The sequence below is a fragment of the Panulirus ornatus genome, chromosome 58 (genome assembly GCF_036320965.1).
Source record: "Panulirus ornatus isolate Po-2019 chromosome 58, ASM3632096v1, whole genome shotgun sequence".
Lineage (NCBI taxonomy): Eukaryota > Metazoa > Arthropoda > Malacostraca > Decapoda > Palinuridae > Panulirus > Panulirus ornatus.
This window is the reverse complement of record NC_092281.1, coordinates 39,591,440-39,604,842: the sequence shown is the minus strand read 5'-3', so window position 1 is coordinate 39,604,842 and position 13,403 is coordinate 39,591,440. Positions and strand designations below refer to the sequence as shown.

General features: G+C 41.3%; 1 protein-coding gene across 1 annotated transcript in view; it reads left to right on the top strand.

The window, feature by feature from the left end:
* Nucleotides 1–12,873, top strand: part of LOC139766743 (uncharacterized) — a 318,468-nt gene extending 305,595 nt beyond the window's left edge. The window contains exon 13 of the mRNA XM_071695665.1: nucleotides 12,728–12,873. Within this exon, the coding sequence (XP_071551766.1) occupies nucleotides 12,728–12,873 (146 nt within the window). The remainder of the gene's footprint in view (nucleotides 1–12,727) is intronic.
* Nucleotides 12,874–13,403: the final 530 nt, after the last annotated feature.

Here is a 13,403-nt window from a genome sequence, read left to right as displayed (position 1 = left end):
ACCCGACCACAAAGGACACAACAAGAACTGATCAATACTCACATGACAGTCACCTGGACACGACAAGAAAACTATCAATCTATCAATAAGGCCCATCAACGTCGACAAAACAAAAACTAATCAATATATCAACGTGGCCCGTTGTTTGGGACAAAAAAATTAACTAATCAAATAGATATATAATATATATATATATATATATTATATTATATAATATATATATAGTATATATATAATATATATATATATATATATATAATATAATATATATATATATAATATATATAATGTAGAAACTATATATATATATATATAAATATATATAATATATATATATAATATATAATAATATATATATAATATATAAATATATAATACTATAATATATATAATATATAATATATATAATGATATATATATATATACTATATATATAATATATATATAAATATATATAATAATATATATATATATATATATTTATATGGGTATACAATATATTATATATATATATAAACTAATATATATATTAATATATATATTATATTATAAATATAATATATATATATATATAGCATATATATATATATATATTAAAAGCATCCTCCTGCGAAGGCTCAGAGTGGGGTGCCTCAATGTGTGTGGATGTAACCCAAGAGTGATACCCTTACTGGAAAAACAATCACTCTTGAGAGAAGAACCCTTCAGGACAACAATTGAAAATGTGAATGAAAATATGAAATGGAGAAAATGTAGCTTAGACATTGAAGCTTATGATAACAGTGGTAAATTGATGAGAACTGCTATTGACGTTTGTGTAAATAAATTATACATTTCCTTTTTTCCATAGCCAGAAGTTGAACCATTATGTGACATTTTTTTTTCATTCATTTCAAGCTAGAAGTTTCAGTTTTCTAAATTGTTTCTTACATTTCACATATGTATATATATGTATGTGTGTGTGTGTGTATATGTGCGTATGTATGTGTATGTGTGTGTATGTGTATATGTATAAATATATGTATATTATCCCTGGGGATAGGGGTGAAAGAATACTTCCCACGTATTCCTCGCGTGTCGTAGAAAGCGACTAGAGGGGACGGGAGCGGGGGGCCAGAAATCCTCCCCTCCTTGTATTAACTTTCTAAAATGGGAAACAGAAGAAGGAGTCACGCGGGGAGTGCTCATCCTCCTCGAAGGCTCAGAGTGGGGTGCCTAAATGTGTGTGGATGTAACCAAGATGTGAAAAAAGGAGAGATAGGTAGTATGTTTGAGGAAAGGAACCTGGATGTTTTGGCTCTGAGTGAAACGAAGCTCAAGGGTAAAGGGGAAGAGTGGTTTGGGAATGTCTGGGGAGTAAAGTCAGGGGTTAGTGAGAGGACAAGAGCAAAGGGAAGGAGTAGCAATACTCCTGGAACAGGAGTTGTGGGAGTATGTGATAGAGTGTAAGAAAGTAAATTCTCGATTAATATGGGTAAAACTGAAAGTTGATGGAGAGAGGTGGGTGATTATTGGTGCATATGCACCTGGGCATGAGAAGAAAGATCATGAGAGGCAAGTGTTTTGGGAGCAGCTGAATGAGTGTGTTAGTGGTTTTGATGCACGAGACCGGGTCATAGTGGTGGGTGATTTGAATGCAAAGGTGAGTAATGTGGCAGTTGAGGGAATAATTGGTATACATGGGGTGTTCAGTGTTGTAAATGGAAATGGTGAATAGCTTGTAGATTTTTGTGCTGAAAAGGACTGATGATTGGGAATACCTGGTTTAAAAAGCGAGATATACATAAGTATACTTATGTAAGTAGAAGAGATGGCCAGAGAGCGTTATTGGATTACGTGTTAATTGACAGGCGTGCGAAAGAGAGACTTTTGGATGTTAATGTGCTGAGAGGTGCAACTGGAGGGATGTCTGATCATTATCTTGTGGAGGCTAAGGTGAAGATTTGTATGGGTTTTCAGAAAAGAAGAGTGAATGTTGGGGTGAAGAGGGTGGTGAGAGTAAGTGAGCTTGAGAAGGAGACCTGTGTGAGGAAGTACCAGGAGAGACTGAGTACAGAATGGAAAAAGGTGAGAACAATGGAAGTAAGGGGAGTGGGGGAGGAATGGGATGTATTTAGGGAATCAGTGATGGATTGCGCAAAAGATGCTTGTGGCATGAGAAGAGTGGGAGGTGGGTTGATTAGAAAGGGTAGTGAGTGGTGGGATGAAGAAGTAAGAGTATTAGTGAAAGAGAAGAGAGAGGCATTTGGACGATTTTTGCAGGGAAAAAATGCAATTGAGTGGGAGATGTATAGAAGAAAGAGACAGGAGGTCAAGAGAAAGGTGCAAGAGGTGAAAAAAAAGGGCAAATGAGAGTTGGGGTGAGAGAGTATCATTAAATTTTAGGGAGAATAAAAAGATGTTCTGGAAGGAGGTAAATAAAGTGCGTAAGACAAGGAAGCAAATAGGAACTTCGGTGAAGGGCGCAAGTGGGGAGGTGATAACAAGTAGTGGTGATGTGAGAAGGAGATGGAGTGAGTATTTTGAAGGTTTGTTGAATGTGTTTGATGATAGAGTGGCAGATATAGGGTGTTTTGGTCGAGGTGGTGTGAAAAGTGAGAGGGTTAGGGAAAATGATTTGGTAAACAGAGAAGAGGTAGTGAAAGCTTTGCGGAAGATGAAAGCCGGCAAGGCAGCGGGTTTGGATGGTATTGCAGTGGAATTTATTAAAAAGGGGGGTGACTGTATTGTTGACTGGTTGGTAAGGTTATTTAATGTATGTATGACTCATGGTGAGGTGCCTGAGGATTGGCGGAATGCGTGCATAGTGCCATTGTAAAAAGGCAAAGGGGATAAGAGTGAGTGCTCAAACTACAGAGGTATAAGTTTGTTGAGTATTCCTGGTAAATTATATGGGAGGGTATTGATTGAGAGGGTGAAGGCATGTACAGAGCATCAGATTGGGGAAGAGCAGTGTGGTTTCAGAAGTGGTAGAGGATGTGTGGATCAGGTGTTTGCTTTGATGAATGTATGTGAGAAATACTTAGAAAAGCAAATGGATTTGTACGTAGCATTTATGGACCTGGAGAAGGCATATGATAGAGTTGATAGAGATGCTCTGTGGAAGGTATTAAGAATATATGGTGTGGGAGGAAAGTTGTTAGAAGCAGTGAAAAGTTTATATCGAGGATGTAAGGCATGTGTACGTGTAGGAAGAGAGGAAAGTGATTGGTTCTCAGTGAATGTAGGTTTGCGGCAGGGGTGTGTGACGTCTCCATGGTTGTTTAATTTGTTTATGGATGGGGTTGTTAGGGAGGTAAATGCAAGAGTTTTGGAAAGAGGTGCAAGTATGAAGTCTGTTGGGGATGAGAGAGCTTGGGAAGTGAGTCAGTTGTTGTTCGCTGATGATATAGCGCTGGTGGCTGATTCATGTGAGAAACTGCAGAAGCTGGTGACTGAGTTTGGAAAAGTGTGTGGAAGAAGAAAGTTAAGAGTAAATGTGAATAAGAGCAAGGTTATTAGGTACAGTAGGGTTGAGGGTCAAGTCAATTGGGAGGTGAGTTTGAATGGAGAAAAACTGGAGGAAGTGAAGTGTTTTAGATATCTGGGAGTGGATCTGGCAGCGGATGGAACCATGGAAGCGGAAGTGGATCATAGGGTGGGGGAGGGGGCGAAAATCCTGGGGGCCTTGAAGAATGTGTGAAAGTCGAGAACATTATCTCGGAAAGCAAAAATGGGTATGTTTGAAGGAATGGTGGTTCCAACAATGTTGTATGGTTGCGAGGCGTGGGCTATGGATAGGGTTGTGCGCAGGAGGATGGATATGCTGGAAATGAGATGTTTGAGGACAGTGTGTGGTGTGAGGGGGTTTGATCGAGTGAGTAACGTAAGGGTAAGAGAGATGTGTGGAAATAAAAAGAGCGTGGCTGAGAGAGCAGAAGAGGGTGTTTTGAAGTGGTTTGGGCACATGGAGAGGATGAGTGAGGAAAGATTGACCAAGAGGATATATGTGTCGGAGGTGGAGGGAACAAGGAGAAGAGGGAGACCAAATTGGAGGTGGAAAGATGGAGTGAAAAAGATTTTGTGTGATCGGGGCCTGAACATGCAGGAGGGTGAAAGGAGGGCAAGGAATAGAGTGAATTGGAGCGATGTGGTATACCGGGGTTGACGTGCTGTCAGTTGATTGAAGCAGGGCATATGAAGCGTCTGGGGTAAACCATGGAAAGCTGTGTAGGTATGTATATTTGCGTGTGTGGACGTATGTATATACATGTGTATGGGCGGGGGGGGCATTTCTTTCGTCTGTTTCCTTGCGCTACCTCGCAAACGCGGGAGACAGCGACAAAGTATAATAAAAAAAAATATAATATATATATATATATATATATATATATATATATATATATATATATATATATATATATATATATATATATATATATATATATATATATATATATATATATTTTATATATATATATATATATATATATATATATATATATATATATATATATATATATATATATATATATATATATATATATATATATATATATATATATATATATATATATATATATATATATATAAATATATATATATATATATATATATATATATATATATATATATATATATATATATATATATATATATATATATATATATATATATATATATATATATATATATATATATATATGTATAAATATATATATATATATATATTTTTTTTTTCTTGCTTTGTCGCTGTCTCCCGCGTTTGCGAGGTAGCGCAAAGAAACAGACGAAAGAAATGGCCCAACCCACCCCCATACACATGTATATACATACACGTCCACACACGCAAACATACATACCTACACAGCTTTCCATGGTTTACCCAAGACGCTTCACATGCCTTGATTCAATCCACTGACAGCACGTCAACCTCGGTATACCACATCGATCTAATTCACTCTATTCCTTGCTCTCCTTTCACCCTCCTGCATGTTTAGGCCCCGATCACACAAAATCTTTTTCACTACATCTTTCCACCTCCAATTTGGTCTCCCTCTTCTCCTCGTTCCCTCCACCTCCGACATATATATACTCTTGGTCAATCTTTCCTCACTCATTCTCTCCATGTGCCCAAACCATTTCAAAACACCCTCTTCTGCTCCCTCAACCACGCTCTTTTTATTTCCACACATCTCTCTTACCCTTACGTTACTTACCCGATCAAACCACCTCACACCACATATTGTCCTCAAACATCTCATTTCCAGCACATCCACCCTCCTGGGCACAGCTCTATCCATAGCCCACGCCTCGCAACCATACAACATTGTTGGAACCACTATTCCTTCAAACATACCCATTTTTGCTTTCGGAGATAATGTTCTCGATTTCCACACATTCTTCAAGGCTCCCAGGATTTTCACCCCTCCCCCACCCTATGATTCACTTCCGCTTCCATGGTTCCATCCGCTGCCAGATCCACTCCCAGATATCTAAAACACTTTACTTCCTTCAGTTTTTCTCCATTCAAACTTACCTCCCAATTGACTTGACCCTCAACCCTACTGTACCTAATAACCTTGCTCTTATTCACATTTACTCTTAACTTTCTTCTTTCACACACTTTACCAAACTCAGTCACCAGCTTCTGCAGTTTCTCACATGAATCAGCCACCAGCGCTGTATCATCAGCGAACAACATCTGACTCACTTCCCAAGCTCTCTCATCCCAAACAGACTTCATACTTGCCCCTCTTTCCAAAACTCTTGCATTCACCTCCCTAACAACCCCATCCATAAACAAATTAAACAACCATGGAGACATCACACACTCCTGCCGCAAACCTATATTCACTGAGATCCAATCATTTTCCTCTCTTCCTACACGTACACATGCCTTACATCCTCGATAAAAACTTTTCACTGCTTCTGACAACTTTCCTCCCACACCATATATTCCTAATACCTTCCACAGAGCATCTCTATCAACTCTATCATATGCCTTCTCCAGATCCATAAATGCTGCATACAAATCCATTTGCTTTTCTAAGTATTTCTCACATACATTCTTCAAAGCAAACACCTGATCCACAAATCCTCTACCACTTCTGAAACCACACTGCTCCTCCCCAATCTGATGCTCTTTACATGCCTTCACCCTCTCAATCAATACCCTCCCATATAATTTACCAGGAATACTCAACAAACATATACCTCTGTAATTTGAGCACTCACTCTTATCCCCTTTGCCTTTGTACAATGGCAGTATGCACGCATTCCGCCAATCTTCAAGCAACTCACCATGAGTCATACATACTTTAAATAACCTTATCAACCAGTAACAATACAGTCACCTCCTTTTTTAATAAATTCCACTGCAATACCATCAAAACCGTCTGCCTTGCCGGCTTTCATCTTCCGCAAAGCTTTTAGTACCTCTTCTCTGTTTACCAAATCATTTTTCCTAACCCTCTCACTTTGCACACCACGTCGACCAAAACACCCTATATCTGCCACTCTATCATCAAACACATTCAACAAACCTTCAAAATACTCACTCCATCTCCTTCTCACATCACCACTACTTGTTATCACCTCCCCATCTTTTTATTCTCCCTACAATCTAATGATACTCTCTAACCCCAACACTCATTTGCCCTCTTTTTAACCTCTTGCACCATTCTCTTCACCTCTTGTCTCTTTCTTTTTTACACCTCCCACTCATTTGCATTTTTTCCCTGCAAAAATCGTCCAAATGCCTCTCTCTTCTCTTTCACTAATAATCTTACTTCTTCCTCTCACCACTCACTACCCTTTCTAATCAACCCACCTCCCACTCTTCTCATGCCACAAGCATCTTTTGCGCAATCCATCACTGATTCCCTAAATACATCCCATTCCTCCCCCACTCCCCTTACTTCCATTGTTCTCACCTTTTTCCATTCTGTACTCAGTCTCTCCTGGTACTTCCTCACACAGGTCTCCTTCTCAAGCTCACTTACTCTCACCACCCTCTTCACCCCAACATTCACTCTTCTTTTCTGAAAACCCATACAAATCTTCACCTTAGCCTCCACAAGATAATGATCAGACATCCCTCCAGTTGCACCTCTCAGCACATTCTCTCTTTCGCGCGCCTGTCAATTAACACGTAATCCAATAACGCTCTCTGGTCATCTCTCCTACTTACATACGTATACTTATGTATATCTCGCTTTTTAAACCAGGTATTCCCAATCACCAGTCCTTTTTCAGCACATAAATCTACAAGCTCTTCACTATTTCCATTTACAACACTGAACACCCCATGTATGCCAATTATTCCCTCAACTGCCACATTACTCATCTTTGCATTCAAATCACCCATCACTATAACCCGGTCTCGTGAATCAAAACCACTAACACACTCATTCAGCTGCTCCCAAAACACTTGCCTCTCATGCTCTTTCTTCTCATGCCCAGGTGCATATGCACCAATAATCACCCATCTCTCCATCAACTTTCAGTTTTACCCATATTAATCGAGAATTTACTTTCTTACATTCTATCACATATTCCCACAACTCCTGTTTCAGGAGTACTGCTACTCCTTCCCTTGCTCTTGTCCTCTCACTAACCCCTGACTTTACTCCCAAGACATTCCCAAACCACTCTTCCCCTTTACCCTTGAGCTTCGTTTCACTCAGAGCCAAAACATCCAGGTTCCTTTCCTCAAACATACTACCTATCTCTCCTTTTTTCACATCTTGGTTACATCCACACACATTTACACACCCCAGTCTGAGCCTTCGAGGAGGATGAGCACTCCTCGCGTGACTCCTTCTTCTGTTTCCCATTTTAGAAAGTTAAAGAATATATATACATATATATATATATATCATACAAAGCTCCATCAGCCAGGATCGAACCTGGGACCCCTTGTGCAAGAGGCAGGCATGCTAACCGCTAGGCTAAGGGACTCTATGATAGGACACAACTATTCGAAATACTAAGTACTCGAATACCCTTCGTGTCACTATGGTGAGCAAAGGGGTCTATCGGTTGTTTCCGAACAGAACACATAGACAGCTGATAGCGTTTTACCGAACATGACTGTACAACGCGGAGTTCTATGAATACGAATAAAGTGTATATGAACGCGCACCTTCATAGAACATACAAAGCTCCATCAGCCAGGATCGAACCTGGGACCCTTGTGCAAGAGGCAGGCATGCTAACCGCTAGGCTAAGGGACTGTATAATAGGAAACAACTATTCGAAATACTAAGTACTCGAATACCCTTCGTCTCACTATGGTGAGCAACGGGGTCTATCGGTTGTTTCCGAACAGAACACATAGCCAGCTGATAGCGTTTTACCGATCCTGACTGTACAACGCGGAGTTCTATGAATACGAATAAAGTGTATATGAACGCGCACTTTCATAGAACATACAAAGCTCCATCAGCCAGGATCGAACCTGGGACCCCTTGTGCAAGAGGCAGGCATACAACCGCTAGGCTAAGGGACTGTATAATAGGAAACAACTATTCGAAATACTAAGTACTCGAATACCCTTCGTCTCACTATGGATGTGCAACGGGGTCTATCGGTTGTTTCGGAACAGAACACATAGCCAGCTGATAGCCTTTTACCGAACATAACTGTACAACGCGGAGTTATATGAATACGAATAAAGTGTATATGAACGCTCACCTTCATAGAACATACAAAGCTCCATCACCCAGGATCGAACCTGGGACCCCTTGTGCAAGAGGCAGGCATACTAACCGCTAGGCTAAGGGACTGTATAATAGGAAACAACTATTCGAAATACTAAGTACTCGAATACCCTTCGTCTCACTATGGTGAGCAACGGGGTCTATCGGTTGTTTCCGAAGGGTATTCGAGTACTTAGTATTTCGAAGAGTTGTTTCCTACTATACAGTCCCTTAGCCTAGCGGTTAGCATGCCTGCCTCTTGCACAAGGGGTCCCAGGTTCGATCCTGGCTGATGGAGCTTTGTATGTTCTATGAAGGTGTGCGTTCATATACACTTTATTCGTATTCATATAACTCCGCGTTGTACAGTCAGGTTCGGTAAAACGCTATCAGCTGGCTATGTGTTCTGTTCGGAAACAACCGATAGACCCCGTTGCTCAATATAGTGAGACGAAGGGTATTCGAGTACTTAGTATTTCGAATAGTTGTTTCCTATCATACAGTCCCTTAGACTAGTCGCTAGCATGCCTGCCTCTTGCACAAGGGGTCCCAGGTTCGATCCTGGCTGATGGAGCTTTGTATGTTCTATGAAGATGCGCGTTCATATACACTTTATTCGTATTCATATAACTCCGCGTTGTACAGTCAGGTTCGGTAAAACGCTATCAGCTGGCTATGTGTTCTGTTCGGAAACAACCGATAGACCCCGTTGCTCACCATAGTGAGACGAAGGGTATTCGAGTACTTAGTATTTTGAATAGTTGTTTCCTATTATACAGTCCCTTAGCCTAGCAGTTAGCATGCCTGCCTCTTGCACAAGGGGTCCCAGGTTCGATCCTGGCTGATGGAGCTTTGTATGTTCTATGAAGGTGCGCGTTCATATACACTTTATTCGTATTCATAGAACTCCGCGTTGTACAGTCATGTTCGGTAAAACGCTATCAGCTGGCTATGTGTTCTGTTCGGAAACAACCGATAGACCCCGTTGCTCACCAAAGTGAGACGAAAGGTATTCGAGTACTTAGTATTTCGAATAGTTGTTTCCTATTATACATTCCCTTAGCCTAGCGGTTAGCATGCCTGCCTCTTCCACAAGGGGTCCCAGGTTCGATCCTGGCTGATGGAGCTTTGTATGTTCTATGAAGGTGCGCGTTTATATACACTTTATTCGTATATATATATATATTTTTTTTTTTATATTATACTTTGTCGCTGTCTCCCGCGTTTGCGAGGTAGCGCAAGGAAACAGACGAAAGAAATGGCCCAACCCCCCCCCATACACATGTATATACATACGTCCACACACGCAAATATACATACCTACACAGCTTTCCATAGTTTACCCCAGACGCTTCACATGCCTTGATTTAATCCACTGACAGCACGTCAACCCCGGTATACCACATCGCTCCAATTCTCTCTATTCCTTGCCCTCCTTTCACCCTCCTGCATGCTCAGGCCCCGATCACACAAAATCTTTTTCACTCCATCTTTCCACCTCCAATTTGGTCTCCCTCTTCTCCTTGTTCCCTCCACCTCCGACACATATATCCTCTTGGTCAATCTTTCCTCACTCATCCTCTCCATGTGCCCAAACCACTTCAAAACACCCTCTTCTGCTCTCTCAACCACGCTCTTTTTATTTCCACACATCTCTCTTACCCTTACGTTACTCACTCGATCAAACCACCTCACACCACACATTGTCCTCAAACATCTCATTTCCAGCACATCCATCCTCCTGCGCACAACTCTATCCATATCCCACGCCTCGCAACCATACAACATTGTTGGAACCACTAGCATTTATGGATCTGGAGAAGGCATATGATAGAGTTGATAGAGATGCTCTGTGGAAGGTATTAAGAATATATGGTGTGGGAGGAAAGTTGTCAGAAGCAGTGAAAAGTTTTTATCGAGGATGTAAGGCATGTGTACGTGTAGGAAGAGAGGGAAGTGATTGGTTCTCAGTGAATGTAGGTTTGCGGCAGGGGTGTGTGATGTCTCCATGGTTGTTTAATTTGTTTATGGATGGGGTTGTTAGGGAGGTAAATGCAAGAGTTTTGGAAAGAGGGGCAAGTATGAAGTCTGTTGGGGATGAGAGAGCTTGGGAAGTGAGTCAGTTGTTGTTCGCTGATGATACAGCGCTGGTGGCTGATTCATGTGAGAAACTGCAGAAGCTGGTGACTGAGTTTGGAAAAGTGTGTGGAAGAAGAAAGTTAAGAGTAAATGTGAATAAGAGCAAGGTTATTAGGTACAGTAGGGTTGAGGGTCAAGTCAATTGGGAGGTGAGTTTGAATGGAGAAAAACTGGAGGAAGTGAATTGTTTTAGATATCTGGGAGTGGATCTGGCAGCGGATGGAACCATGGAAGCGGAAGTGGATCATAGGGTGGGGGAGGGGGCGAAAATCCTGGGGGCCTTGAAGAATGTGTGGAAGTCGAGAACATTATCTCGGAAAGCAAAAATGGGTATGTTTGAAGGAATAGTGGTTCCAACAATGTTGTATGGTTGCGAGGCGTGGGCTATGGATAGAGTTGTGCGCAGGAGGATGGATGTGCTGGAAATGAGATGTTTGAGGACAATGTGTGGTGTGAGGTGGTTTGATCTAGTGAGTAACGTAAGGGTAAGAGAGATGTGTGGAAATAAAAAGAGCGTGGTTGAGAGAGCAGAAGAGGGTGTTTTGAAGTGGTTTGGGCACATGGAGAGGATGAGTGAGGAAAGATTGACCAAGAGGATATATGTGTCGGAGGTGGAGGGAACAAGGAGAAGAGGGAGACCAAATTGGAGGTGGAAAGATGGAGTGAAAAAGATTTTGTGTGATCGGGGCCTGAACATGGAGGAGGGTGAAAGGAGGGCAAGGAATAGAGTGAATTGGAGTGATGTGGTATACCGGGGTTGACGTGCTGTCAGTGGATTGAAGCAAGGCATGTGAAGCGTCTGGGGTAAACCATGGAAAGCTGTGTAGGTATGTATATTTGCGTGTGTGGACGTATGTATATACATGTGTATGGGGGGGGGGGGGGGTTGGGCCATTTCTTTCGTCTGTTTCCTTGCGCTACCTCGCAAACGCGGGAGACAGCGACAAAGTATAATAAAATAATAAAATATAATACATATGTGTGTGTGTGTGGGTGTTTGTGTGGCCCGTCACGTTGACAAAACAAGAACTGATCAAAATATCAACGTGGCCTGTCACGTGGACACAATAAAAGATGATCAATATATCAATTTGGCCCGTCATGTGGACACTAGGACTGATCAATATATGAATGTGAACCATCATGAGAACACGACAAAAACTGATCAATATATCAATATGGCTCGTCACTTGGACAAAACAAGAATTGATCAATTTATCAATGTGGCCCATCACGTGACAACAACAAGAACTGATCAATATATCTACATGGCCCGTCACGTGGACACAACATTAACTGATCACTATATTAATGTGGCCCGTTACGTGAACACAAGAACTGGTCAATATATCAACGTGGCCCGTCACGTGGACACAACAAGAACTGATCAATATATGAATGTGACCCGTCCAATTTACACAATAAGGAATGATCAATATATCAATGTGACCCGTGACTTGGACACAACAAGAACTGATCAATATATGAACGAGACCCGTCACCTGGACACGACAAGAACTAATCAGTATATCAATGTGGCCCGTCACGTGGGCAGAACAAGTATTGATCAAAACATCAACGTACCTCTCCACGTGAAAACGAAAGGAAATGATCAGTATATCAATATGGCCCTTCACATAGACACAACAAAAAGTGATCAATATATGAATATGGCCAGTCACCTTGACAAGAAAAGAACAGATCAGTATATCAATGTGGCCAGTCACGCAGAGACAACAAAAACTGATCAATATATCAACGTGGCCCGTCACGTTGACACAACAATAACTGATCAATGTATCAATGTGGTCCGTCACGTGGACACAACAAGAAGTGATCAATATATAAACTTAGCCAGTCACTTGGACACAACATAACTGATCAGTATATCAATGTGGCCCGTCAAGTGGACACAAGGACTGATCAATATGTCATTGTGATCCGTCAAGTGAACACCACAAGAACTGATCAATATATCAGTGTGGCCCGTGAATTGGACACAACAAGAACCGATCAATGTATCAATGTGACCCGTCACATGGACATAACATGAAGTAATCAATATGTCGATAGTGACCCGTCACGTGGATCCAACAAGAAGTGATCAATATATCAACATGGCCCGTCAATTGGACACAACAATAACTGATCAGAATATCAGTGTGGTCCGTGAAGTAGACACAAGAACTGATCAATATATTAATGTGGCCCGTCACGGGGACACAACAAAAACTGATCAATGTATCACTCTAGCCCGTCAAGTGGACACAACAAGGACTCATCACTATACTAATGTGACCCGTCACGTGGACACAACAAGAACTGGTAAATATATCAACGTGACCCGTCACCTGGAAAAGAGAAAAACTGATCAATATATCACTGTGGCCCATCACGTGGACACAACAAGAACGGATCAATAAATCAACGTAACCCGCCACCTGGATACGACAAGAACTTATCAATACATCAATGTGGCCCGTCACCTTGACACGACAAGAACTGATCAATGTATCAGTATGGCCCGTCACGTGCACAAAACAAAAACTGATCAATATAGCAACGTGGCACGTCACGTGGACA